At 38.0% G+C, this 27,513-nt stretch overlaps 1 protein-coding gene across 2 annotated transcripts in view; it reads right to left on the bottom strand.

Moving 5' to 3' along the window:
- Positions 1 to 27,011, bottom strand: part of DNAJC12 (DnaJ heat shock protein family (Hsp40) member C12) — a 39,304-nt gene extending 12,293 nt beyond the window's left edge. Inside the window, exons 1-4 of one of the 2 annotated variants that reach the window (XM_045783484.2) lie at positions 26,761 to 27,011; positions 16,584 to 16,662; positions 4,616 to 4,755; positions 158 to 362 (exon numbers count right to left, since the gene is read on the bottom strand). In XM_045783484.2, the coding sequence (XP_045639440.1) occupies positions 158 to 362; positions 4,616 to 4,755; positions 16,584 to 16,662; positions 26,761 to 26,838 (502 nt within the window). In that variant the 5' untranslated portion in view covers positions 26,839 to 27,011. The remainder of the gene's footprint in view (positions 1 to 157; positions 363 to 4,615; positions 4,756 to 16,583; positions 16,663 to 26,760) is intronic. The other variant, XM_045783483.2, reaches the window with a different exon arrangement.
- Between the last annotated feature and the right edge of the window lie 502 nt (positions 27,012 to 27,513).

The raw sequence follows: 27,513 nt of genomic DNA, 5'->3' as shown, positions 1-27,513 counted from the left end.
CAGTTTCTGTGTCGGAGTTAAGTATCTTTTAAGGTGATAAAGCAATCCTCAAATTTGGCACTATTGTGTAGTTGGAAGACGTTGAAAATAAATACAGTATAAACCAAGCCCTTTAATTTCAGACCCTTGTTCTGCAAGGCTACATGACTTGACTTACTTGGAGAATCGGGATTTTGTGGGGAGAATGACTTCTCCAAGGACTTGGATTCCTTTTCCTCCATTTTCTCTGTGGTTGAACCCAGCTCCTCTTTCTTTATTTCTCTTTGCTTGTTCCATTCCTCATTTTCAATCTGGTCGGTATGAGGCTGGTCAGATTCTTCCAGCATCAGATCTTTCTTACCTCTGACAGCCCAGTGCATTGACTACATTAATAAAAAGCAGACACATAGGGGGTAATCAGAAGGGGGAATGAAACATGAGAGACTATGGACTATGAGAAACAAACTGAGGGCCTCAGAGGGGAGGAGGGTGGGGAAATGGGATAGACCGGTGATGGGTAGTAAGGAGGGCACGTATTGCATGGTGCACTGGGTGTTATACACAACTAATGAATCATCGAGCCTTACATCGGAAACCGGGGATGTACTGTATGGTGACTAACATAATATAATAAAAAATCATTAAAAAAAAAAAAAAAAAAAGATAGGCAAGGGCCCAGCTTCATGGTTTTACTTTCTAACAGAGGGAGACAGGAAATAAACAAACACATGTGTCCAGGAGACAGGCTACAAAGAACATTGCAAAAAAAAAAAAAAAAAAAGCAGACACATAATATAAAATCAATATCATATAGTATTCTGTATTTAAAGTTCAATGTGTGGTAAAACCTGACCTACTATTACGAATTTTACTGTAGGTTTTATTTCAAAATAAAAATGTTAATTTTGGGGTGCTTGGCTTATTCAGTCAGTGCAGCAGGTGACTCTCGATCTCAGGGTGGTGGGTTTGAGCCCCAGGTTGGGCCTAGAGCCTACAGAGAGAAAGAAAGAAAGAAAGAAAGAAAGAAAGAAAGAAAGAAAGAAAGAAAGAAAGAAAGAAAGAAAGATGGGGCACTTGGCCAGCTCAGACAGTAGAGCATGCAACTCTTGATCTCGGGGTTGCAAGTTTGAGCCCCACACTGGGTGAGAGGATTACCTAAAAATAAAATCTTTAAGGGGCACTTGGGTAGCTCAATAGGTTGGGTGTCCAACTCTTGGTTTCAGCTCAAATCATGATCTCAGGGTCGTGAGAGGGAGCCCTGCGTAGAGCTCCGGGCCCGGTGGGAGTCTGCTTGGGATTCTCTCTCTCTCCCTCTGCACCCTCTCACCTCCTCTCTCTCTAAAATAAATAAGTAAATCTTTTTAAAAAATAAAAATGAAATCTTTTTTTAAAATGTTAATTTTAGGGGTGCCTGGGTGACTCAGTCAGTTAAGCGTCTGCCTTCAGCTCAGATCATGATCTTGGGGTCCTGGGATCGAGCCTTGATTCAGGCTCTGCTCATCGGGGAGTCTGCTTCTCCCTCTCCTTCTGTTCCTCCCCCCAGCTCGTGCTCTTTCCCTCAAATAAATAAACAAAATCTTTTTTTTTTTTTTTAATGTTAGTTTTTTAAAAGGGCAGTGGCCTTAGCTGGTACAAAAACTCTGCTTTTGGTTTGGTTGGTTTGGGTCTGTTGTTGCTTAGTTTGGTTTCTTCCTTTTTCTGCATGTGCACAGAGTAGAAGAGGCTGGCCAGTGGCTTTCTCCATGGAGGGAAAGGATATTGGGAAGGTCAGTGAAAATTAGAAAGTAAGAAATTCAAGAATTCAGGGCCCAAGAGTTGAAAATGTGGTCCTTCAACCTCACAAGTCAGTTAAGTGTCCTGTACAGTGTATTTACTCCATGCCTCAGTACATCTTTCCTGGAAAAAAGTGCCGACTATTTTCCTTAGATGGTGTTGAGGATTAATGACTTACCTACAGTAAATGTTTTGATAGCCTCGAAGATATTCTGAGATAATAGTTTTACTCATCCATCCACTTTATAAGAATAAAATATTTTATCATCCGACCCCTGTATCTGCTGATCCCATTAAAGAAATATACAGGGGAAATATCCAAACTGTATCTAACCTCATATTCAGGCGCCTCTCATGCTTTGTACTTCAATCAAAAGACTAATGTAAGAGCGACGCTAAGCAGCCTGGTTTGCAGGGACACAATTAGGTCTCATTTCTGTGTTCACAGAGTGTATTTCTCAGCTCCCCTAAGATATTAACTGGGCAGAACAACACTGAACATCAAGCAAACTCATGTGGAATGACTCAGTTCAATAGAATGATCATCAGTAAAAATATCAAATGAAAGCAGTTGATAGAGACTAAGAGGGAGATTAGGAAGAGGACAGTCTGTACAGCAAAATAATGAACTGCATCAGACAAAAAAAATCACTATGTGCAGGGGGTGAACTAACGCTAAACGGACATCAAGGCTGGGTGCAAAGGCCACTGTCCTCAGTCCATGAAATTGGTATGTTGTTTATTCTACCTTCTCCATTAACTTGTTTACCAGCTTTCTTCAATGTGTTTTTTTCCCCTAGGAAGTAATTTTTTAAAATTCTGGACCTTGGGGCGCCTGGGTGGCTTAGTTGGTTAAACGTCTGCCTTCAGCTCTGGTCATGATCCCAGGGTCCTGGGATCTAGCCCCAAGTCGGGCTCCCTGCTCAGTGGGGAGCCTGCTTCTCCCTCTCCCTCTGCCTCTCCCCTCACCCCGTTCATGCATTCTCTCTCTCTCTCAAATAAATAGATAAAATCTTTAAAATCAATAAATTAAGTAAGTAATTTAATTAAATTAAATTCTGGACCTTGTTTAATAATTTAAACATTGTACCTACATGCCAGTAAACATTAAATAGACAAACAGAAAAAATAAACAAATAGAAAAAGATCAATTGACTCATGTGAGCCATGGATCAGCTGAATAACTATTCAAAACTGACTCATTGTTTTTATTCTGGATCAACATGAGTGAATTTTTTACTTGCCTGGGTGATCTTTGACCGGGTTTTGGATAACATTCAATTCCTCTATTAGGACAGACTGCCTTCTGCACAGGCCCAGAAGGTGTTGAATTATGCACTGTTTCTCATCTGATTGGGGAAAGTGTAACAAAAAGCGTATAGTAGGAAGCTTCCCCAGTCGTTTGTAGCCAACTGGACTCACCCCAAGGGCACCTCACCAAGCCCAGGAACCCAGAAACAATCAGTAGACAAATAGACCCATGTGAGGGTAATTGGCAGTCCCAACAAGCCCTCCCAAAAGCAATCAATTTGTCAAACAATCAATTCACCAAAAATGTGTTCCTATTAACTCTTTTTTCTAAAGGTTTTATTTATTTGAGAGAGAGAGTGTGTGCATGAGCAGGGGGAGGGGCAGAAGGAGAGGGAGAAGCAGACTCCCCACTGAGCACTGAGTCTGATGTGGGGGCTCAACCCAGGGCTCCACCCAGGGCTCAGGGTTCGTGGCAGGGCTGGATGTCAGGACTCTGAGATCATGACCTGAGCCCAACTCATATTTTCTCTAAGATATATAAAGGTTGGGACTGGGTGACTCAGTCAGTTAAGTGTCTGACTTGACTTCAGCTCAGGTCATGATCTCAGGGTTGTGAGATCAAGCCCCACTTTGTGCTCCACGCTGGGCAAGTAGCCTGCCTAAGATTCTTTCTCTCCCTAATACATATTTGTATGCCCCTCCCCTCCTAATACATATTTGTATGTAATACATTTAATAATATATAAATATATATAATTTGTACATATTGAAATATATATTTATAAAGGTCAATGTAAGAACAAAGTAAGTGTATAACTAATTACAGTGATTATTCTTATATTTAATTTTTTTAATAGCATGAAGAAAGAGAACACAATGGTTTAAAAAGTCTTTCTGCTTCAATCCAATGACTCTTTTACCAGAATTTGTAACATGAATAAATTTAAAGTAATTTGCAGCTTTCTTTAATTAATCAGGCTCTGTTTTTTATGGAATTTATAATCCTTGAGAGGAAACAGGCCCATATGAACTAAAAAGATGGAGGAGATGAATTTGCTTTGGTTCAAAATTCAGCAGCATTATATGAGCAACTTGAAAAGCACCGTTGTCAGAATGTATAAAACAATAAATGCTAGTGAGGAGTGTGTATATTGAATCAAACAGCCAAGGAGACTGACAGCTGTAGTCATCAGCTCTTCCGGTACTAATCCATTGAATTCCCCTTCACAGGATTTGTGGACACACAAATATAACTCATATATCCAGATTCTACCAGCTTCTTGGTCTTCTCCCTCCTATTGCCTGTTGACTTTTTAAACTACTATGTGAGTCTACTGGGAAACAAACTGAGGGCTTCAGAGGGGAGAGGGGTGGGGGATTGGGATAGGCTGCTGATGGGTATTAAAGAGGGCATGTATTGCATGATGCACTGGGTGTTATATGCAAGTAATGAATCGTGGAACTTTACATCAAAAACTAGGGATGTACTGTATGGTGACTAACATAATATAATAAAGAATTATTATTTAAAAAAAAAAAAAACTACTATGTGAGTCTAATCCATGGGCAGCCTGAGCTTCATGAATTCACTTCATCCCAGAGAGAAACCTACCGTTTTCACCGAGTCACTCAAAGCTTCCCACTGATGGAATGGCATCGACATCTGGCTCCTTCGCCAGTGGTCATAGCGGGCACGACTCTCTGTATTAGTCAGAATATCCTTTGCCTTCTGCAGTTTCTGAAAAGTCTCCACTGGAAAACAAGTCAAAAGATGAGCACTGCTCTCTTGAAGGAGTTATTTCAAACTCCCAAGCAAAGTGATCTCACAGGAATAGGTCTGTTATTTACTGGCTATGTGACCTTGGGCCAGTTCACCTCTTCAAACTTTAATTTCCTCATGTGTAGAGTGAATCACAAGGACAAAGGAGATCATGTATGTAAAGTGCCTGGTTCACAGTTTATCCACTCCCTTTACTGAGCTCTGGGGATGTGCCAAGTGCTATTCCAGGTGCTGATGACACAGGTGCGAACAGTAGACATGAACTATTTAGTGGGATTGACATTTGTAAACATCAAAAAAATTACAGTTTTGTCTACTAGGAAGAAAACTACCTTTTCTAGTGGTAGTTGTGAGGAAGAGTAGTGATCAGGCTAGAGGAACAGTGTAAATGAAGACTCTAAGGCAGAAAAGAGCATAGTAATTTAGAGAAAGTAGAAAATGTCCATCTGGCAGGAGGACACAGGGCTGGGAAAGAACAACGAGGAATGGGGCTGTACAGTAGACAAGGGCCCAGTCATCCAGGACCTTAGAGGCCTAAGGATTCTGGTCTGTTTTTTGTTGTAAGAGCAGTAAGAAGCTATTGGGAGGGTTTAAGCACAGGAAGTAACATGGTAGGTGGTTGATAAATGGTAGCTTTGTCACTGATCTATTTGACCAGATGGCGTACAATAGAAACCATCTGTGTCCCTTTTGTAAACACTTTCAATATCTCTTCTGCTCCTCAATGAATTTCAAACTTTCTATAGAACAATACACAAAAATCAATTGTGTTTCTATACAGTAACAATGAGCAATCTGAAAATGAAGTCAGGGAAGGAATTCCATTTACAATAACGTCAAAAAGAATAAAATACTTAGAAAGAAATGTTAACAAAAGAAGTGCAAGACTTATATATTGAAAACTATAAAACAATAGTTTGAAAGAAATTAAATATCTAAATAAATAGTTATCCATGTTCATGGATCAGAAGGCCTAACATTGCTAAGATGGTAATATTCTCCAAACTGCTCTATAGATTTAATGCAATCTCTGTCAAAATCCCAGGTGCCTTTTTTTTTGCAGAAATTGACAAGTTGATCCTAAAAATCCGTATGTAGATGCAGGGGACTCAGAATAGTCAAAACAATTTTGAAAAACAAAGTTGGAAGAACTCACACTTCCCAATTTAAAACTTTCTACAAAGCTACAGTAATGAAAACAGTACGGTACTAGCATTAGAGCAAACATAAATAAATGGGATATTATGAGTCCAAAAATAAACCTCAAATTTACAGACAATTGGTTTTCTTTCTTTTTTTTTTTTAAGATTTTATTTTTAAGTAATCTCCACACCCAATGTGGGGCTCAAACTCACAACCCAGAGAGCAAGAGTTGCATGCTCTGCAGACTGAGCCAGCCAGGTGCCCAAAGTCAATTGGTTTTCTACAAGAGTACCAAGACCATTCAACTGGGAGGAAAAAATCATCTTTCTGGGGCACCTGGGTAGCTCAGTCAGTTGAGTGTCTGACTTGGTTTCATCTCAGGTCATGATTTCAGGGTTGTGGGATCGAGCCCTGCATCAGGCTCCACAGGCTTAGCATGGAGTCTGCTTAGGATTCTCTCCCTTTCTCTTCCTCTCCTCATATGCTCGTTCTCTCTCCCTCAAATAAATAAATAAAATCTTTTTTAAAAATCATCTTTTCAACAAATGGTGCTGAGACAACTGGATATCAACATATAACAGTATGAAGTTGGGGGGTGCCTGGGTGGCTCAGTCAATTAAGTGTCCAACTCTTGATCTCAGCTCAGGTATTTTTTTTTCAAAGATGTATTTATTTATTTGAGAGAGAGAGAAAGAAAGGGGGAAGGGCAAAGAAAGAGGGAGGGAATCTCAAGCAGACTCCCCACTGAGAATGGAGCCCAACATGGGGCTTGATCCCAAAACCAATCTCAGCTCAGGTCATGAGTTTAAGCCCCACATTGTGCTCCACATTGGGTGTGGAGCCCACTCAAAAAAAAAAAAAAAAAAAGACGTTGGATCCCTACCTCACACCATAAACAAATAATCATTCAAAATGGACCATAGATCTACACTTGATCTTAACCGAAATGCCAAGGAGTGATAAAATGGATCATAGATCTATATGGACAAGCTAAAACTATAAAACTCTGAGAAAATATATAGGAGTAAATCTTTGTGATTTTGGGTTAGGCAACAGCTCTTTACATATGACACCAAAAGCACAAGCACAAGCAACAAAAGAAAAAAAACAGAAAATTGTACTTCATCAAGACTGAATATTTTGTGCTTCAAAGAACATCATCAACAAAATGAAAAGACAAGCCATGGAACGGAAGAAAATATTTTCAAATCATAGATGTGGTGAGGGATTTCTATCTATAATTATAGAGAACTCTTACAGCTCAATAAGAAGACTAATAGACTAATTTAAAAATTAGTAAAGGATTTGAATAAACGTTTCTCCAAAGAAGATATATAAATGGGAAATAAGCACATGCAAAAATGTTTATCATTAGTAATTGGGAAAATACAAATTAAAACCACAGTGAGATATATTCATTCCATAATCACTAGAATGGCTACAGTAAAAATACAAATATTAACAAATATTTGTTTGTGAGGATGTGGAGAAATGTGAAGCTTCATGCATTGCAGGTAGGATTGTAAAACAGTGTACTGCTTTGAAAAACAGTTTACCAGTTCCTCAAAATATTGAACATAGAGTTGACATATAACCTAAGAATTCCAACCCTATACACTCAGAAGGATTAAAAACATACGTCCACACAAAAATTTGTATATGAATGTTCATAATAACATTATTTATAGTAGCCATAAAATGGAAACAACTCAAATTTCCATCAACTGATAGTTGGATGAACAAATGTGGTATATACATATAATGAAATTATCATTCAGCTACAAAATAAATGAAGTACTGATACATGCTACAGAATGGATGAGCCTTGAAAACACTATGCTAAATGAAAGAAGCCAGTCAGGAAAGGTCACACATTGTATGATTCCACTGATATAAAATATCCAGAATAAAAAAGGGGTGCCTGGGTTACTCAGTTGGTTAAGCATCTGACTCTTAATTTCAGCTCAGGTCATGATCTCAGGGTTGTGGGATCAAGCCCTGAGTCAGGCTCTGAGCTCAGTGGAGAGACTGCTTGAGATTCTCTCTGTCTCACTCTCCCTCTACCCCTACCCCCTCTCTAAAATAAATAAATACATCTATAAGAAAAAAATAGATGAGGGGCGCCTGGGTGGCCAGTCAGTTAAGCATCTGCCTTCGGCTCAGGTCATGATGTCAGGGTCCTGGGATTGAGCCTTGCATCGGGCTCCCTGATCAGTGGGGAGCCTGCTTCTCCCTGTCCCTCTGCCCCTCCCCACCCAGCTCATGCTCTCTCTCTCTATCTCAAATAAATAAATAAAATCTTTTTAAAAAAACAGACAAATCTGAAGAGAGGGTAAGTAGATTCATGGCTACCAGGGGCTGGGCAGGGGGCAATGGGAAATAATTGCTAATAAGTACAGGGTTTCTTTCTTTTTCACAACAACTTTATAAGGTGGAATTATTATTATTATTATTATTATTATTATTATTATTATTCCCATTTTACAGAACCTAAGGCTGCAGGAGTTGATGTAACTTATCCAAAGTCCCAAAACTTCAAGTCATGGAGCCACAAACCAAACCCAAGCTGGCCGGCTCCCCAGCTGGTGCTCTCCACTGACTGCCTTTTTGTCCCTTCCATTTCCCTGCCATGGATGCTATCCTCCAATCCCCACTTTCTCCTCCACCTCCAGAGATAATAAAATGTCATCATTCACCAATAAGTTCCAAGTTGTGCCCTTGAGAAGCTCAGAGTCTAGTAAGGAAGCAGACATATAAGCAAATCATTTCAAATATAATGTGACAGAAACATAGAGGCAGTACTTGTTCTGCTTGCGGAGTCAGAAAAGATTCCATTACTTTCCTATACACTTGGATCATCCTTGACTTTTTCTCTCACATCTCACTTCTAATCCCTTAGCAAATCCTATTGGCTCTACTTTTAAAATATATCTAAGATCTGCCCCCTTGCTGCCACTTCCACCACGCCCAGTCTGGTTCAAGCCACCGTGTTCTCTTGGTTGGAGTATTACACTAGCTTCTCAGCTGATCTCCCTGCCTTTGCCTCAATCTGTTTTCTACACAGCAGTCAGACAGATCTTTTGAAAAATAAGTGGCATACTACCACTCCTTTGCTCAACATGACTTTTAATGACTTCCCAATTCTCTTAAAGTAAAATTAAAAATTCTTACCATCAGTGGCATGGCATAGGTCTGATATGCTCTGCTTGCCCTCTACCATCTCTTCCTTCTCTGACCTCATTTTCTTCTATTCTCCCCATCTCCCCTTGCTACAGCCATAGGAACGTCCCTGATGCATCTCGAGTACACCAAGCACACTCCAGCCCCAGGACCTTGGCACTTACTATCCCTTCTACAAAGAACACTTTTACACCAAGCACTCATATGGCTTAAATCCTTCAGATGTCATCTCAGATACTGTCTTGTAGAGGGGGTCTTCCCTGACTATGCTATATAAAATGACTGCCCACCAGCCCCACGCCTTTATCTCCCTTGCCCTACATTACTTTTCTTTATACTACTTGCCCCAGCCATTATGTAGATTTTGTTTATGATCTGTCTCCCCTACACACTATACAAACTGTGGAAACAGACTTTATCTGTTTCGTTCTCTGCTGTGTCCTTTGCACTGAAACAGCACAGCAGGTACTCAAAAAGTATTTGTTCAATAAACCAATGAGTGAGTGCTTCCTATTTTGACTGTGAGAAAGATATTATATGGTGCTATTCCCTGAGCTCCAACCACCAAAGAAATGACACTTATCATTAAAACATTTTGTGATTTAGGACTATTTTAATACTAACAATGGGAAAACGAATTTAAATTGCCCTGATAGTGTTTAAAAATACCCCATGGGGGGTGCACCTGGGTGGCTAAGTCGGTTAAACTTCCGACTCTTGATTTCTACTCAGGTCATGATCGCAGGGTCGTGGGGTCTAGCTCTGCACTGGGCTCCACACTCACTGCAAATCTGCTTGAGATTCTCTCTCTCTCCCTCTCCCATTGCCCCTCCCTCCGCTCACCTGCTCCTCTCTCTCTCTCTCAAAATAGATAAATAAATAAATCTTTTTTTTAAAAAACGCATGGGGGAAAAAAACCCATGGGAAGTAACTGAGAGTCTCTCAAAAGGTGTTAAGGCAAATGTACAGTCAATACTGACAGTATTGAAAATACTGACATACTTCTGTACCCCAGGTGGTAAAGAATTGCTATTCCTGAGCCCCCATCCTCCAAACACCACAACTTTAAGTGTTCCCCCAACAGCCAGATGCTCCCTGCCACAGCAGGGTCCCTCCAGGCCCCTGTCCCAAACCTGGACAGCACAGCACCTAATAGGCCATTAACTATTTAATATCACTGCTGGAGATAGTTAGCAATTAGTGGGTTAATGGGAAGACCCTAAAGATGGGGCTATTAAAATTACGGGAAAATAAACAAACTAATAAAAAGCACCTTGCCATAGCAGCTTGCTCCAGTGAGTAATCCTTCCTACCACTGACGACAATTTAAATATTCTACTGTACAAATAAGATGTCACTTTTTCCAAGGGGAATAAAAAGTTCATTAAATTATCACCACAGATGCACATGCCAGTTACCACTACAGCAGTGTTTATAAAGATTTACATATTTCTCTCTGAGTCACCCTCTCTTTGCACATTACTGTTAGCCTGTTTTCCAAAGTCTGCAGAATGAAAGAACCCTGCCTGGGGTTATTCTGATGTCAATCCCTCAACAACAATTGGTATGTAGAAGCGAAAGATCCATTATCTTTCCTGATAGCTGGCCTTTCCTTGTTCCATCCTCGCCACCACATTTAATAAAAATGAGTTTCGGTTTATATTTGTCCTTTAATATATCAGCTAATCAAATGAGTCACACAAGATAAACATTTACCAGTTCTGGGAAGAGAGATCTCATTTTACAAGCTTATATGAGCAAATGACATGGGGACCTTTGAGAGACATTCCGTTTTAACTCCTACATCTACTCTGAACATACAGAAGTTATTTTAAATTCATATTTCACAATTGAATTTGTATTATTATAGTCACCTTTTAAATGTAGGCCACTTACAATTACTTGAAAAATAATAATAAAAATATGATGTCAGAGACCATACTTTGAAAAAAATCTGGAGGAAAATATACCACTGTTAATAGTGGTTCCCTGGCAGGAAGCGATAAAAGCAGACTTTCACTTTCAACATTACTTATTACTGTGTGTTATTTTTATTCAAAGGGGAAAAAGCAATAAGGAGTTTTTAAAGTGAGAAAGCGTGGAGACATGGAAAGATATCAGTTAGCAAGGACAAGGAGCTCTCCTTCAAATATCCAAATGTCTTTCCAGCCTACAAATCAATAACAAAAATACCATTTCGCAGATCTTTAATTTAGTCTGAAATCCCTTTCTTCAGGGTCAGAGGGAAGTTAAAAAAGCATTGGCCTGAAACAGTCACCGTCACACACACACACAGGACTGGCATGAGCACCAGCCTGGAGGTTTTGTGCTCAGTGACACAATTTCTACAGCACACTGGGTGTGGAACCTGCTTAAGACTCTCTCTCTACCTCGCCCCTCCCACCCTGCTCTCGTGCACCAGTGCACGTGCACTTTCTTTTAATATTAAAAAAAAATATTAATCTTGGAATGCTGCATAAAAACAAGAAAAGAAAGTCCATTGAATCATAACTGTCAACATTCATTGAGCTGTTCCTGCATGCGAGCTACCTCATTTAGTCTTCACATTAGATGCATGAAGCAATATACTACTAGTCTACCCATTTTTCCTATGAGAATGCTGAGGCTCAAGAGAGTGCCCAAGGTCAACTAGCTCATCAGTGGGAGCAAGGAGCAATCCAGACAGACAAGATTGTACTCCATATCTACTACTCCATCATGCTAACAAATTAGTAATTTCAGTGGAAATGGTTGAGACTACGCTTAATGGACCAAAAAGGTATATATACAAGTTTAATTTCTCCTACAGGCAGTTGCTCTATAAGCTTTCACCTTGATGAAATATGTTTCAAAATCTGCCTAATGTATTCTGGATTTCTGCCAAACTAAAATTCAGCATCTGGGTGAATTTTTAATATTTTATTTATTTTTTTAAAGATTTATTTATTTATTAGAGAAAGGTTGTGCACACACATGTGGGAGCGGGGGTAGGGGCAGAGGGAAAGGGAGAGGGCGAGAATCTCAAGCAGACTCCCCGCTGAGCATAGAGCCCGATGAAAGGCTTAATCTCTTAACCCTGAGATCATGACCTGAGCTGACACCAAGAGCTGGAAACTTAATCAACTGAGCCACACAGGCGCCCCATTTAATATTTTAAAATATTTTTATCAGTACCCTTAATCCCTCTCCAAGTGTATAAAGAACCACTTAAATTTTCAGAAAGTCATATCAATCCAAATTGAGTAAATGGATGCTTAAACAGATTTGAAACCAATTTCTACCCACAGGTTGAATCATCTATCAACTGCAAGCCTGGCAGGGGAAGATATTGATGTCTGTGTACCTTTCATTTTAAACAATATTTACAGTTCAGTGTTTCTCTGAACAAGAAGCCTCAAGGTAGCCCATACGTGAAAACTCCCATCACTATGGTAACCAGAAATGGCAATGATTGCACAGTGATGCACCGTGTATCCCAAATAGAAATTGTTTGCCAGGGACAGAGAAACAACTCAAAGCCATGCTTTACTGGAAAAAAAACCTAGTTAAAGCATAACCTGGGGTGGTGGTTGTTTTTAAGTGTTTATTAAATTTTTATACTTTTATGTTAGGACATCTATCTTTTTTTTTTTTAAGGTTTATTTATTTATCCAAGAGAGACACTGTGAGCTGGAGGAGGGGCTGAGGAAGAGGGAGAGAGAGAATCCTCAAGCAGACTCCCCACCTGAGCTCAGAACCCCACACGAACTCAATCCCAGGACTCTGAGATCATAACCTGAGCCAAAATCAAGAGTTGGTCGCTCAACCCACTGAGCCACCCAGGTGCCCCTGGACATCAATCTCAGTAGTAACTCTAGTTCAAAAAGAGGTAATGAATATGTCTCCTAAAGAAATGTTCATGAATTTATTCATTCAGTCATTCAATAAATGATTTGCACAAAGTAAGCGTCCTCCATGGTAGGTGCTACGTGAGGTGTGGGGGTATTACTGTGAACAAGATAGCATGAAGCCTGTCTCACTGAGCTTTCAGTATGACCGACAAGCAAACAGGCAACAAGGAGATGGTGTGATACACAGTTTTTTGTCTGATGTATAGGGTGCTCTGAGTGGGTGGGGCACACATGACTTCCCAGAGGAAGTGATGGCTAAGCTGAAACCTGACGCAGGAGTGACCTAACCAGTCAAAGCAAAGCAGAGAGGTGTGCGGGCTTCAGAGGGAGCCAGACAGAGGAAGCAGCAGGCACAAAGGTCTGAAGTATAGGGGCACCTGGGTGGCTCAGGTGGTTGGTTAAGCATCCAACTCTTGATTTCTGCTCAGGTCATGATCTCAGGGTCATGGGATCCCACACCAGGCTCTGCCCTGGGCTGGAGCCTGCTTAAGATTCTCTCTCCCTCTGCCCCTCCCGCCCACCCCCCACCCCCACCTGCTCTCTCTCTCTAAAAAAAAAAAAGATCTGAGGTCTGAAGAGTAGAAAACAGGGCGTATTAAGGAACTAAGGCAGTGCTATGAGTCAGAAACATGGAATAGTGGGCATGGTGGTGGACAGAAGATGAAAATGGAGAGATGGGGAGGGGCAGGGAGCACATGAAGGGGCTTGTACCTAAAGGCCCAGCAATGACAAAGAATGAACTATTGTTACATGTACAAAATGGGCAAATATCACGACATAATGTAAAGCAAAAGAAGCCACACTCAAAGGAGGACTGTATGATTCCATTTACGTGAAATTCAAAGCCACACAAAAGTAATCAATGATAATACAAATCCAAAAATGGGAAAGGATGCTGACTTCAAACAGGATGTAAAAAGGGACTTCTGGGGTACCGGAAATGTTCTGTATTTTCCTCTGAGCAATAGTTAAAATGGTTATACATAGACACAAATGTATCAAGTTTATACTTACGATTTGTTCCCATTGCCTTAAACAAATCATGCCTTAATAAAAAGGGTAAAAATCAAATGAGCAAAAGTAATAGTTAAGTCTAACAAAAAAATGACTTTATATGTTGGAAAATGACCTGGTTACAGAAATCAAAGGGATTGATGATTTCTAGGGAAAATTAATAAAGAGCTTTAGTATAAGGGAAATTTTTTTTAATGAAGAGGAGTTTGGGTTTTATCATTTGTGCAATGCGGATTAAGACAGGTCTTAATCATAATATTTTCCTTATAGAAAAGTCATATGCATATGCACACTGCACACAAACCTATAGTATGCACATATAGTAAATATAATCATCTAATTTAAGATAGGATTACATACGCTGAAGATAAAATCAGGGTAGAAATACACAAAAGTCTTCAAATGCATTGGTAAATTTTTTGTTTACTTGTTTGTTTTTTTAGAAAGAGAGAACGCAAGTGCGCACATGCAAGTGGGGAGGGGCAGAGGGAGAAGGAAAGAGAGAATCCCAAGCAGGCTCCACACTAAGCACAGACCCCAAAACAGGGTTCGATTCCATGACCCTGAGATCATGACCTGAGCCTAAACCAAGAGTCAGACGCTGAACCAACTGAGCCACCCAGGTGCCCCTGCATTGGTAAAGTTTTAAGTTACGTGTACATATATGGGCATTTGCTATAGTATTCTTATACCTTATTGTACATATTAATTTTTTTTCATAATTAAAAAGAAATCCACCACCTGTGGTGTGAAGCAATTAAAGGAGTATTATGGGGATCCAGGCACGAAATGATGGTGACTTACTACTCTAGGGGCTGTGAAGATGGAGGGAAGATGACCTCCAGGAGAGAAATGTGGAGGGTAAATCACCAGCATCTGGTAATTGACCAAATATAAATATAGGGGAGGGGCCCCTGGGTGGCTCAGTCCTTAAGTGTCTGCCTTCAGCTCAGGTCATGATCCCAGTGTCCTGGGATCGAGCCCCAAGTTGGGCTCCCCCGCTCAGCGGGAAGCCTGCTTCTCCCTCTCCCACTCCCCCTGCTTGTGTTCTCTCTCTCTCTGTCTCTCTTTCTCTCTGTCAAATAAATAAATACAATCTTTAAAAAATAGGGGCGCCTGGGTGGCTCAGTCGTTAAGCGGCTGCCTTTGGCTCAGGGCCTGATCCCAGCGTTCTGGGATCGAGCCCCACATCAGGCTTCTCGGCTAGGAGCCTGCTTCTTCCTCTCCCACTCCCCCTGCTTGTGTTCTCTCTCTCTCTGGCTGTCTCTCTCTGTCAAATAAATAAAATCTTTTTTAAAAATTAAATTAAATTAAATTAAATTAAATTAAATTAAAAAATAATTAAAAATTTTAAAAAATAAACATAGGGGAGAGGACGGAGATAAGTTTCTGCTTGACCAACTAAACGGATGGTGGTGCCATCTATTAAGACGAGGAAACACAGAAAAATGAGCAAGATTTTAGAGAGGATGAGAGGAAAACAATGAGTTCAGTTTCTGATGGGGTGACTTTGAAATGTCTCCTAACGGAGATTTCTAAGAAGCTGTCAAAACTAGAGTCCAAAGATAGGGAATGAGAATCGAGATAAGGACTGATTTGAGAGCCATCAACAAAAAGCAGATAATTGAAACCACAGATTTGGACAAGACTCCAGAGAGAAAGTGGGGAGTAAGCCTAGAAGAGAGTTTGGGAGGGAACCTTAGGGCAGAAGAGAAGGCGTCACAACAGAGACAGAAAGAGCAGCCCAAGAGGCTGGAGGAAAAGCATGAGTGTGTATCTTAGTATCTAAGAGAAAAGAGTGTTTCAAGGAGACAGGGTCAACAGTGCCCATTTCTGAAGCAAACACAAGGAAGGTAAGAGTTAAAAAGTAACCATTGGATTTGGCAGCCAGGAAGTTCTTGGTGGCTATTTACAAGAGTCATTTCCAATAAAGGCAAGCAGGAAGTCAGACTGGGATAAATTGAAAATTGGCAAAGGAAAGTAGAGATATGAATTGTGAACTCCTTTTTCAGGAAGTTTGGCTCTAAAACGAAAGAGAGACAGAAGAGGAGCAGGAGGGAGACCGGTCAAGGAAGGGTAATTGGCTTGTTTGTATTTTTTCAAGCTAATATACGCATAAGCACTTAAGTCAAAATTTATGATAATGGAACTTAAATTATGATAAAGAAAAAACAGATGTATGAATATATTATCATATGTTCTAGAGGTATATTCAGTTCCCCAGAATGAAGAAAACACAGCAAGGTTCTCATCAAGACAATCACCTGGTCACAAACATACTTAAGACATGTTAACACTCAAGAGCTAGTGAAATAAAGCATTAAATGGACAAATTTTAAACCAGGAAGCAGCACATTAAGCTAATGAAAAATGGAAGTTCAATACTGTTGAAGAAAAAACCCTACACATTTCCCTCCCCTCCTACCACCCCATATGCAAAAACATTCTTGGGCATTGAATGAAAGAGTAAGTGTGAGAACAACATACAAAAGGAAATTAAGTTACTATTCAATAGCTTTTTAGTTCTAGATGTTATTCATTTTTGTGGGAAACAGGCATTATTAAATATTTACCAGCTTTGGAGTTTTCAGGATGCTTGTCAGGGTGACATTCCAAGGCTCTGACTTTAAATTCTGCCATGATTTGTTCAACCTAAAATAAAAATCAACGTTTAAAATGAGGAATCCAACTTAAATGGCATCACGGAAGAAGATGGGCGTCATTCTTTCTCAAAACAGCGGTACTCAACCCAACTTTTTCTTTTGATCCTTATATATATATTTTGACTTTTTACTCCAAGAAATAATTTCCTCTATAATGAAACTGAGAAAGCCTCCAATAAAAACTTCTACCCAAAAAGTAGTCTGTGAAGACAATTGAACTTGCTACTGCATTTAGATGATGGCCCAAGACACCTGTGAGCCTAATACATTTAAATGTCAAAAATAGGTAGGTTTATCCTAAGAATACATAAATTTAGATGTGTTCACTCATCTGAATTCATTTTTTTCATCATCTGAGTTCTTCAAAAGATGCTTCGTCATCATTCATTATTCAAGGATGACCGTCTAGTTTATAAATTATCCATTATAAAGTTCCCTCTTTCTGCCTTTGCCCCCTTTTTTCTTTATTAAGAATTTCGCAAAAAAAAAAATTTTTTTTTCACAATTTTTTAAAAAGGACAGAATTCAAGCCTGTTAATTTTGTTACTAACTAACAGTGTGCCTAGAGACTTTGATTGGGAAAAGAGAAATTTCTGCCCAAACTAACCTGAAGCTTGAGAGGCATTTTGATGTGATTTACTTTCACTCAGCCCTCTAATCCTTGTTATCCTGAACCATCAAGACTTGTCTTTGTTAATTGTAATTCCAATGACAGCAGCAGGAGGCAACGGTGGTTATGTGGCTCAGCGGGGTTTTTTTTGTTTTGTTTTTTGTTTTTTTAAAGACTTTATTTATTTATTTATTTATTTATTTATTTATTTATTTATTTGAGAGAGAGAGAGGAAGAGAGAGAACACAAGAGGAGGGGAGGAGCAGAGGGGGAGGGAGAAGCAGACTGCCCCCCAAGCGGGGAGCCCAATACAGAGCTTGGTGAGGGGCTCCAAGAGGGGCTCCATGAGGGGCTCAATACGGGGCTTGATGCAGGCTCCATCCCAGGACCCCATGATCATGACCCCAGTGGAAGACAGATGTTTAAGTGACTGAGCCACCCAGGCTCCCCTGATTGCTTTGTTTTAAATCCCAGTTCTGCTGAGACTTTAGGTAAGTGACCTAACTTCCCTGTGCCTCGGTTTCCTCATCTTTACATTGCATGCTGAAAGAAATAGGGCATTTAACACAAAGCCTGATCATAGTAAGACCTCAATAATAATAGCTAAAACCAAAGGTCGGTGGTTAAATAACTTGTCTGAAATCATTTAGCTAGTTACCAAAAAAAGCTGAATTTTTTGTTAACTAAGCAATTGGACTCCAAATCCAATAATCTTAACTACTGGTTTATATGGCCGAATTCTTCAGGCTTAGGGACCTATTACCAAGTTCCATGTTTACTATCCACTAATTAATGACAGCAAATTACATCTTGTTTGAGGAATGAATTCTCAAGCAGCTCTGCTCAATATTGCAGTAAGACTCATGGAAAAAACATAAATTTATCAGCTCTGTGTCATTCTTAATCAAGTCTCAAAAAAATTTCTTCACATTTATAAACCCAGGCTGTATTAGATAAGCATATGCATTAAGTGCCCAGACTAATAACTATTCTTTTCCGTATTAAGCATCTACTGAGAATCCCTTGGAATAACAGGAAGGGATTGACTTCCTGTTAAGAACTGTAATTAATTGTGTTTCCTCTTCCTGGGTGTTCCCTTTAACCATCAGTCACCATAAACTGCTTCTATAAGAAAGAAAAATGAGTATGAGACTTGTTTTTAAATTTTAAAATATTAAAATTCTAAAGATTCTAATAGTAGTAAGCATTTTTAATTAGGTGACTTATGAACATTCACACTCTCTCTGAAAAAGTTTATATCAATACAGACCCCAAGTAAAAGCCCCTTTACTCCTCATCCCCAGGATAACAGGTTACACCCTTCAAGACACATTTTTTACACACTTATACACATATTTATGTGTGTGTGTGTGTATATATATATATATATATATGAAGATTTTAATAAGATAAATAGATAAAATCATACATAGCTATCAAAGTTAGAATATTTGGAGGTTTTTGTTATTATTTTATTTTTCATTCCTATCCCATTAGGAAACATTCTAGTATTAGCCCATGGAAGCAAACGTATCAAAATGGTTCATTTTCAATAGTGCTAATGTATGTGACTTTTAGTTTCTTCTTTATATTTTCTTTACTTTGATAATTTTGTATTTTAAAAAATTAATAATACTCCATATCTGTCTTTCATTACTCTTTATAGTTTTAGTGTCACAAAATTTGTCACAAGCTACCTATGCAGGGCTGGTTCTGGACAAACTAACTAATAAGGTGGGTTAGTTTGTCTTGAGAATGTTCTCTTTATCTCCTGGCATCCCCATCCCATGTGCCTGTGCCAACTGCAGCCCATGGACAAGTGAGGCCCTCATGTCAAGGTCCACTGAACCCTACCTTTCTGATCCAATGTTCAATGGTCTGGAAAACTGCCTATTATGCTGGCCAATAAGCATACAAACAAATGCTCGACTTTACTCAAAATCAAATAAATCAAAAACATCCAAGGCATGATAATGAACAGTGTCATTGAGGATGCAAAGAAGAGAACATTTTCATGCTCTCCCAGTGAGGATGCAAATTTCCTGGAAATATCTAGGTATGTGTGTATGTATGTGTGTATACATATATATCAAAGAGTGATAGAATTTTATATATATATGAAAAGCCTATAATTTTTTCACTCTTTGATGTAACAATTCCAATTCTAGAAATTTGCCTAAGGAGATAGTCAGATGTGGGAAAATTATTTAGTTAAAAGAAGGTTCAATGGACAAAATATAAATTTTAAACAAAAACATATGTGTCCAGTAATAAGATATTAAAGTTAATTGAAATATTGCTATAGGCTGAGATATTTAGCAGTCATTAAAAAATCATCTTATAGTAGAAGACTTTCATTAATCTGAGAAAAATTATGTAATGTATTTCTATGAGGAAATGTAAACTACAAAACATTATATGCAGCATAAAACCATAATGTTTTACCTTAAAAGGGATTATGTAATATATATATATGTATATGCGTATATAGATAATAACAATAATAATAATAGCTAAGATTTTTTTTAAAGATTTTATTTATTTATTTGACACAGAGAGAGAGAGAGCGAGAAAGCACAAACAGGGGGAGCGGCAGGCAGAGGGAGAAGCAGCTCCCTCCTGAGCAAGGAGCCCAACACAGGGCTTGAACCCAGAACCCTGGGATCATGACCTGAGCCAAAGGCAAACACTTAACCACCAACTGAGCCAGCCAGGCACCCCATAGCTAAGATTATTGAGAATTACCATATGCCAGGCATTGCTGTAAGCACTATGCATGTAACATCTCATTTAATTCCCACAACTCTCAAATTAATAAATATAAGTCTTTAAAAAATATATTTACACATATGTGCGTGTACTTACATAACACATAAATAGGGGTGCCTGAGTAACTTAGTCAGTTAAGCATCTGACTTTTGGTTTCTGCTCGGGTCATGATCTCTGTGAGGTGGGTACCATTATTTTTCCCATTTTACAGATTAGGAAACCAAGAAATAGAAAAGTTAAGTAATTGCCCCAAGGCCACACACCTAGTGGCAGAGCCAGGATTTGAAGGAAGGTAGTCTGACCCTAAATACATATGGAAATGCACTTACAAATATTTACACATGGGGCACCTAGGCGGCTCGGTCAATTAAGCATCCAGCTCTTGATTTCAGCTCAGGTCCTGATCTCAGGGTGGTGGGATTGAGCTCCCCACCCCACATCGGTCCCCTTGCTTAGCAGGGAGTCTGCTTCTCTCTCCCTCTCCCTCTGCTTCTCCCCCTACTCATGCGCATGCTCTCTCTCTCTCTCTCAAATTAATAAATAAATCTTTAAGAAATATATTTACACATATGTGCATGTACTTACATAACACATAAATAGGGGCATCAGAGTGGCTCAGTCAGTTAAGCATCTGACTCTTGGTTTCTGCTCAGGTCATGATCTCGGGGTCATGAGATCAAGCCTCACCTTGGGGTCCATGCTCAGTGTGGAGTCTGCTTGAGTTCCTCTCTCCCTCTCTCTTTGCCCCTGCCCCTCCACTCTCTCCAAGAAAATAATAATAATAATAATAAGATCTTAAAAAGAAATAAATACAGCATATGTGCACACATGCACATGTCATACTCCCAGATTTTAAGCATTAAGTTAACTTTTTTCTCCATTGTGTCTTCATACTCCACATTTCCTTATTGAAAATATATTTGTTTTAGAAATTAAGTTTTAAAACTTAAAAGCTTATCTTTTCCATAGCCTATTAGCACAACATTTTGATTTGTGTCAGGAAATACTCTGTTGTGCCATAGGCACTAATCTGGCTCCCACTAGGATGGATCTTCTCCAAATTTCCCTGGCCACAAAAATGCCCTCTGTCTCTCCTTCCATGTGTCTAAATTTTGACCTAGTAAGATCATGTCAAGCCTCATCTCTCCTCTGAAATCTTTTCAGATATTCTTCTTTTAATTCTTGTTGCACTTATGAATAGTACCACATAGCCCAGCACTTATTTTTTCTCAAATTGTTTCCTTTGTATTATTGGCTTCTCAGCTGGATGCCAAGTTTCTTATACACGTGCACTATTTCTCACCTTTTTGTTTTGTTTTGTTTTGTTTTACCCACCACTTCCAGTACTGGCCCGACTGCAAGTGTTGAATAAATACTTGATTATTGACTGACAGATGTGCTTTAAATAACATGATTATAACATAATAGGAGCCTTCTGGAAATTGTGATTTATTCATTAAAAGAATGAACTGAGTATAGTAACGGAAACTGATATGCTATGGAAAAGAGAAGACCCATTTCAATAAGTGAGTTAATTAGTATCCATTGGTAACTGAGCTGAGTATCTGTGAAGACTCATTGTTTCTATTCTACTTTTGTATTTTTTGTATTTTTCATAATAAAAACATTTTAAAAGAAAAAAATTAGTATCCATCATTTCAATTCATTCAATTGAATTGAATCATGAAACTGGATTTTTCCCATAAAACTCCAAATGTTAACAATATCCCTGAAATAAATCCCATGAGGTGATCCTCCATCATTCTAATCAAATGATAATTAAAACATGAGCCAGAGAAATAATTTGAGCCACAAAATAAATAATGGTAGTATTGTGTTATAATCCATAAAATGCAATAACTATTAATCCATAGTGACAGAAATAGTTAAATAAATAAATAAATATGGCAGAAAGGATAACTTTTCTTTATGGAAGAATTCTGAGTAATAAACATAAAATGAATGAGGAAAATAGAAAGTCACCATTAGACAAACACCATAGTAATAACTGTTATAGGCAAGATCCACCAAAGGATGCTAAAATCAATGGGTGAAAGTCTGAGACACACTATAGGCTCAAAGAATCTTCACCAAAAATATTTGTTAATTACACAAGCGAAACTAGTCACTCTACAATGCAAAAACCTGGCAGAAGAAACCTGACAGACAGCGCCTTAACTATGTGCTCAGGTCAGTAAGACTTAGCAGCAGCATGTAGCCCTGAAGTGATATACTAAAAAATGTACAATATCACTTCAGCTGTGTTCTTTCCAAAAACACATAACCTCAGTCGAATCAAGAGAAAATCTGAAACAAACCAAAATTGAGGGACATTCTATAAAATAACTGACCATTACTTTTCAAAGTGTCCAGGTCATGAGAAACAAGGAAGGTGTGAGAAATTGTCACTGTGGAGGAAACTAAGGGAACAAGACAACTAAGTGTAATAAAGAATTCTGGCTTGGATCTTGGAAGAGAAAAAGGACATTAGTAGAAAAACTGATAAAGTTAGAATGAGAATTATCCTTTAGATTAGAGGTTGACTAACTCTGGCCCAAAGGCCAAATCTGGCCTGACACCTGTTTTTTAAATAAAATTTTATTGGAAGATAGCCATCGTCATTCATCTCACATATGATCTATGGCTACTTTCTTGCACTGGCAGAGCTGAATAGCCGTGACAGAGATCATAAGTCCTGCAAAATCTAAAATGTTTGCTAGCTCAAAAAAAAGGGGTGGCAGATGTCTGGGTGGCTCAGTCAGTTGGGAATCATTCTCTTCATCTCTGTTTGAGTCTTGATCTCGGGGTCATGAGTTCAAGCCTTGCATTGGGCTCCACACTGGGCATGGAGCCTACTTTTTAAAAAATAAAATATAAATAAATGAATAAATAAATAAAATAAAATTAAAATTAAAATTAAAATAAAGTAAAATGTTTGCTATCTCAGGGCCAGCACCAGGGTGAGACAAGCAGGATGCCTAGGTTTAAGGAGGTACTCTCTCTCTCTCAGGTTTCTGTACTTGCACAACTCTGAGAGTTAGTGCCTCCTTAAGTTTTGTGTCCTGGGACGCCTGGGTGGCTCAGTCTGTTAAGAATCTGCCTCTTGGCTCAGGTCATGATCCCAGAGTCCTGGGATCAAGACCCATATCAGGCTCCCTGCGGGGGGGGGGGGGGGGGCGGGGGGCTGCTTCTCCCTCTGCCTGCTGCTCTCCCTGCTTGAACTCTCTCTCTCTGACAAATAAATAAATAAAATCATTAAAAAAAATAAAGAAAAACTTTAAAAAAGAAAAAATCATTTCAGAGGGTGCCTGGCTGGTTCAGTCAGTGGAGCATGGGACTCTCCCACATTGTGTGTAGATATTACTTAAAAATAAAATCTTTTTGGGGGCGCCTGGGTGGCACAGCAGTTAAGCGTCTGCCTTCGGCTCAGGGCGTGATCCCGGCATTGTGGGATCGAGCCCCACATCAGGCTCTTCCGCTATGGGCCTGCTTCTTCCTCTCCCACTCCCCCTGCTTGTGTTCCCTCTCTCGCTGGCTGTCTCTATCTCTGTCGAATAAATAAATAAAATCTTAAAAAAAAAATAAATAAATAAAATCTTTTTTTAAAAAAAGATCATTTTGGGGCAACCGACTGGCTCAGTTGGTAGAGCATATGACTTTTGATCTTGGGGTCATAAGTTCAAGCCCCCAGGTTGGGCATAGAACTTACTCAAAAAAAAAAAAAAAAAAGGAAAATAATTTTCAAAATAAAATATTTTAAAAAGTAATGTCAATTATGGAGTAGTCTAAATTTACAAAGTTCCAAGTGTACAGTATTACTGTGAGGCCAAAACAAGCCCATGTTTGTGCCAGGCACTGTTCTAAGCACTTTATTCAACATGTCTTATTTAATCCCCACACAACTCTATGAGTTGGGTACTATTATTACCCTCATTCGCAGATTAGGAAACAAAGACATAGAAAAGTTAAACCATTTCCCAAGGTCACATAGCTAGTAAATGGTAAGATTTAAACCCAGGTGGTCAGAAGTCAATAAGAAAGAACTAGAAACAAAAAATAGCTGTCTCCATTTATCAAGTTTATGCTCAATTTTCAAGTCTGTGAATTCTTGAAATCAGGATGCCTTCTTATCAATACTATTGAAATGGTGACCAAATATTAAAAAAAATCAAGTAAGATATAAACCAGAGAGGATGCCTCATACCACTAGGGTGTGGTGTATGCATTAATAAGGACTTTAGAAGATTTCATAACATGTGTCTTTTATGTAAAATCTGATTCAAGATAAAAAAGCTGACTAACTTGGAATCAACCTTCAGTAAGTGTTTTTGAAATGAGGGTGTGCTGTTTTCTCCTCAACAGTGTGGAAATCCTCCCGGGGTTTATGTATGTCATTTCATTAATTTTCAACAGAAGCTTTAAACTGTAAGAACTATATACTAAAGCAAAAGAATTATATGTGTGTGTGTGTGTCAACACAGTTGTTATAAATAGAATCAAAATATTAAGTTGCTTTGAAATTTTCAACAGAAGCTTTAAATTGTAAGAACTATATACTAAAGCAAAAGAATTATATGTGTGTGTGTGTCAACACAGTTGTTATAAATAGAATCAAAATATTAAATTGCTTTTGAGTATGAACAGTTCTGGTCGACTTTTTAAAGCATCAAATCAAGGAAGATTTGAAGTAAAAGAAATCCGTCCAATACAAATCAAGTAAAGGAAACGTCACACTAAATACCAAAAAAATTGAATTAAAATATTTTTAGGGGTGCCTTGCTGGCTCAGTCGGTAGAGCATGTGACTCTTGATCCTGGGATTGTGAATTCAAGCCCCACACTAGGTGTGGAGATTACTTACAAATAAAAAAATACATGTATTTTTTTAAATGGGAAAGATATATACGAAAAGAGGGGAAAGATACATATAAAAAGAATTGACAAAATTGTGACAGATCATTTCATTTTAAATAAATATTGTAATCTCAACATGCTACGTCACTAACAGTACCAGTAAAGAAAGAATGGCAAGACAATGCTTTTATTCTCCTTCTAATCTATGCCACAGTACATACAGGGAAGTATGACTATAACTGGTAACAAAATTGCTGGCTATAATGAAAGAGACTGTTATAAACATTATTAATAAAAAATAGGATGGATCATTTTTTTTAGTCTATTCAAAACTTATCCTCCTTCTCCTTCTTTGTAGTCTGAGGAAACAATAACGTAACTATAAAACACTGACTAAAAGGGCCTAGAGATTTATTATGGGGATATAATGACCTTTACTTTATAACTTAGCATGACAATATTTTTTTAATCCAAATTGTGAAGCTTTTCAAGTTAAATTGTGTTCCTGTGATTTTAAAAAGCTCCTTCAAAAATTATTTGGCAATAGTATAATTCATATCACAGATGGTAAAAATGTCAATAAGCTTTCTCAATTGCTATAAGTAAATCACCACCAAAGTAAACAAGAGTAACGTATTATCCTAAAGGAGAAATATACAACTAAAGGAGTATTATAACATGGTGTGTGCATGTGTGTGTGTGTGTGTGTGTGTGTGTGTGTGATTAACCACAAGATACTTAAGATAACTTTCTCAGTGTGATGAAGATAGAGGTTTTAATCCTTTATGTTCAATGTCACATTCTATTTTCCAAACAAAATTAAGCACATTTTGTCACTAAACTCCAGCCTTATGAAACAAAGATAAATAGAAAAATATTTTGCTTTAAAATATTTTAATATTAATAGCTGTTTTAGTAATAAAATCAAACATTTTAATAATTATTATATAAAATATATTTAATAATAGAATTGAAATATACTTCCTATTCATTTCAGTAGTATTTAAAACATTGAAAAACTAGGAATAAATGAAATATTTAACAATAAGGGAATAATCAATTGTGATACAATAATCAAATGAAATGTGCAATGTTAAAATATGCATGAGGAGTGTTTAACAGCATGGAGAAATCCTTAAGTGGGTAAAAAGCAGGAATCAACAAGTAAATATATAATATCTTCCCAAACATGTCTCTAAAATATATATATATAGGAAAAAGACAAGATAAATAAACCAAACATTAATAGTGTTACCTTTGGGAAGTAGAATTATAAAAGAGTTTTCCATAATTTAAAAAACTTCTACAACCTTCATCGTTGTCTACGTGGCCCTTTAAAGACAGAGTTTTCACACATTTTGTTTCAGAAGCCACCCTTTTAAGTAATTTCTCTCACATAATTTAAAATGTTAACATAAAAGGATGTTTCTTGGTTTATATAATTTAACTGCTCATATAAAAGTACATATTTTAATTAAACATTTTAAAAACACTAATTACCAGAAAATTACATTTCATCTCAATTTTATTATAAATTACTGTAATAAGATATAGCTTATGTATTCTGTGAAACACGGCCAAAAGCATTACAATAAAATTTCAAATACATATTTTTAGTGTATTTGAAATACAGCCTATGGCATGTGCCAGAACACATTCATTCAGTCAGAAACATCTATAAAATCGCAAAAGGACACTCCCCAAGTAAAGACCCAAGATTTAAATCCTTAACTTTCTCTAAGCCAAATGTGCTTTCAACAAACATAAGATTAGGTTTTTAGGCAATGTGACTAAAAGTTCAACATTACAACCTTCAATAAAAACTTGAAAAGAAGAGCATTATCCACTGTCTTACCGAAGATAGTTCATCACATCCGAGTAGCATGTAGTAATCTTCAGTGTCTTCGGACCTGTAACTTAGAATTGCATCCATTTCAATTACTAAATCAGCTTCTCTTCCCTCTGAAACAAGAGACAGAATAAGCTGCGAATTAATCGGAAAAGCCCTTTTAGATCTGGTTTTCAGCAGCACGTTTCAAACGGCAATAACCAGATTTAAGGCTGGCCACAGTCAATACACCAGATGTCATCCTAGACCTTTGTAAACTCTACCTTTCATTGGCTGTTTGCAAAAGAGAAAAGAATAGGCCACGTGCCAAACCGCTGCAATGCTGCCTGGGATCTGTAGTTTGAGGTTATGTAAGTAATGCACTTGAACCATTCGCTTTATGGGTTGACAAAGACTGACCATTTTTACGTACTCCCCAAATTAGCCATTACTCCATTTCCTGTATATTTTTATCTTTTTCTTTTTTCTTTTTAAGAGATAGAAGAAAATTTGAAGCAATATAATGAAACTCTTAGAAACTCTTTGTTAAATCTGAGTTGTGGGTGTTTTTCTGAGTGTTTAGAATATTTCATAATTTTTTTAAATAGTATAAGAGTAGAAGGAAATAGAGTAGGAGAGCAAATTTTCAATCATTTGATAATTTATTCATTCCACAAGTATTTATTGAGAACCTGATTTGGTCCCAGTGTGATTGTGGAAAAAGGTGTGGTAAGTCAGTCAGTTCTTAAGGAGCTTACATTCTGATGGAGGGAAACAGAC

The sequence above is a fragment of the Ursus americanus genome, chromosome 6 (assembly GCF_024610735.1).
Source record: "Ursus americanus isolate L20-20 chromosome 6, mUrsAme1.1.p, whole genome shotgun sequence".
NCBI classification, from domain to species: domain Eukaryota; kingdom Metazoa; phylum Chordata; class Mammalia; order Carnivora; family Ursidae; genus Ursus; species Ursus americanus.
This window is presented reverse-complemented; position numbering and strand designations above follow the sequence as displayed.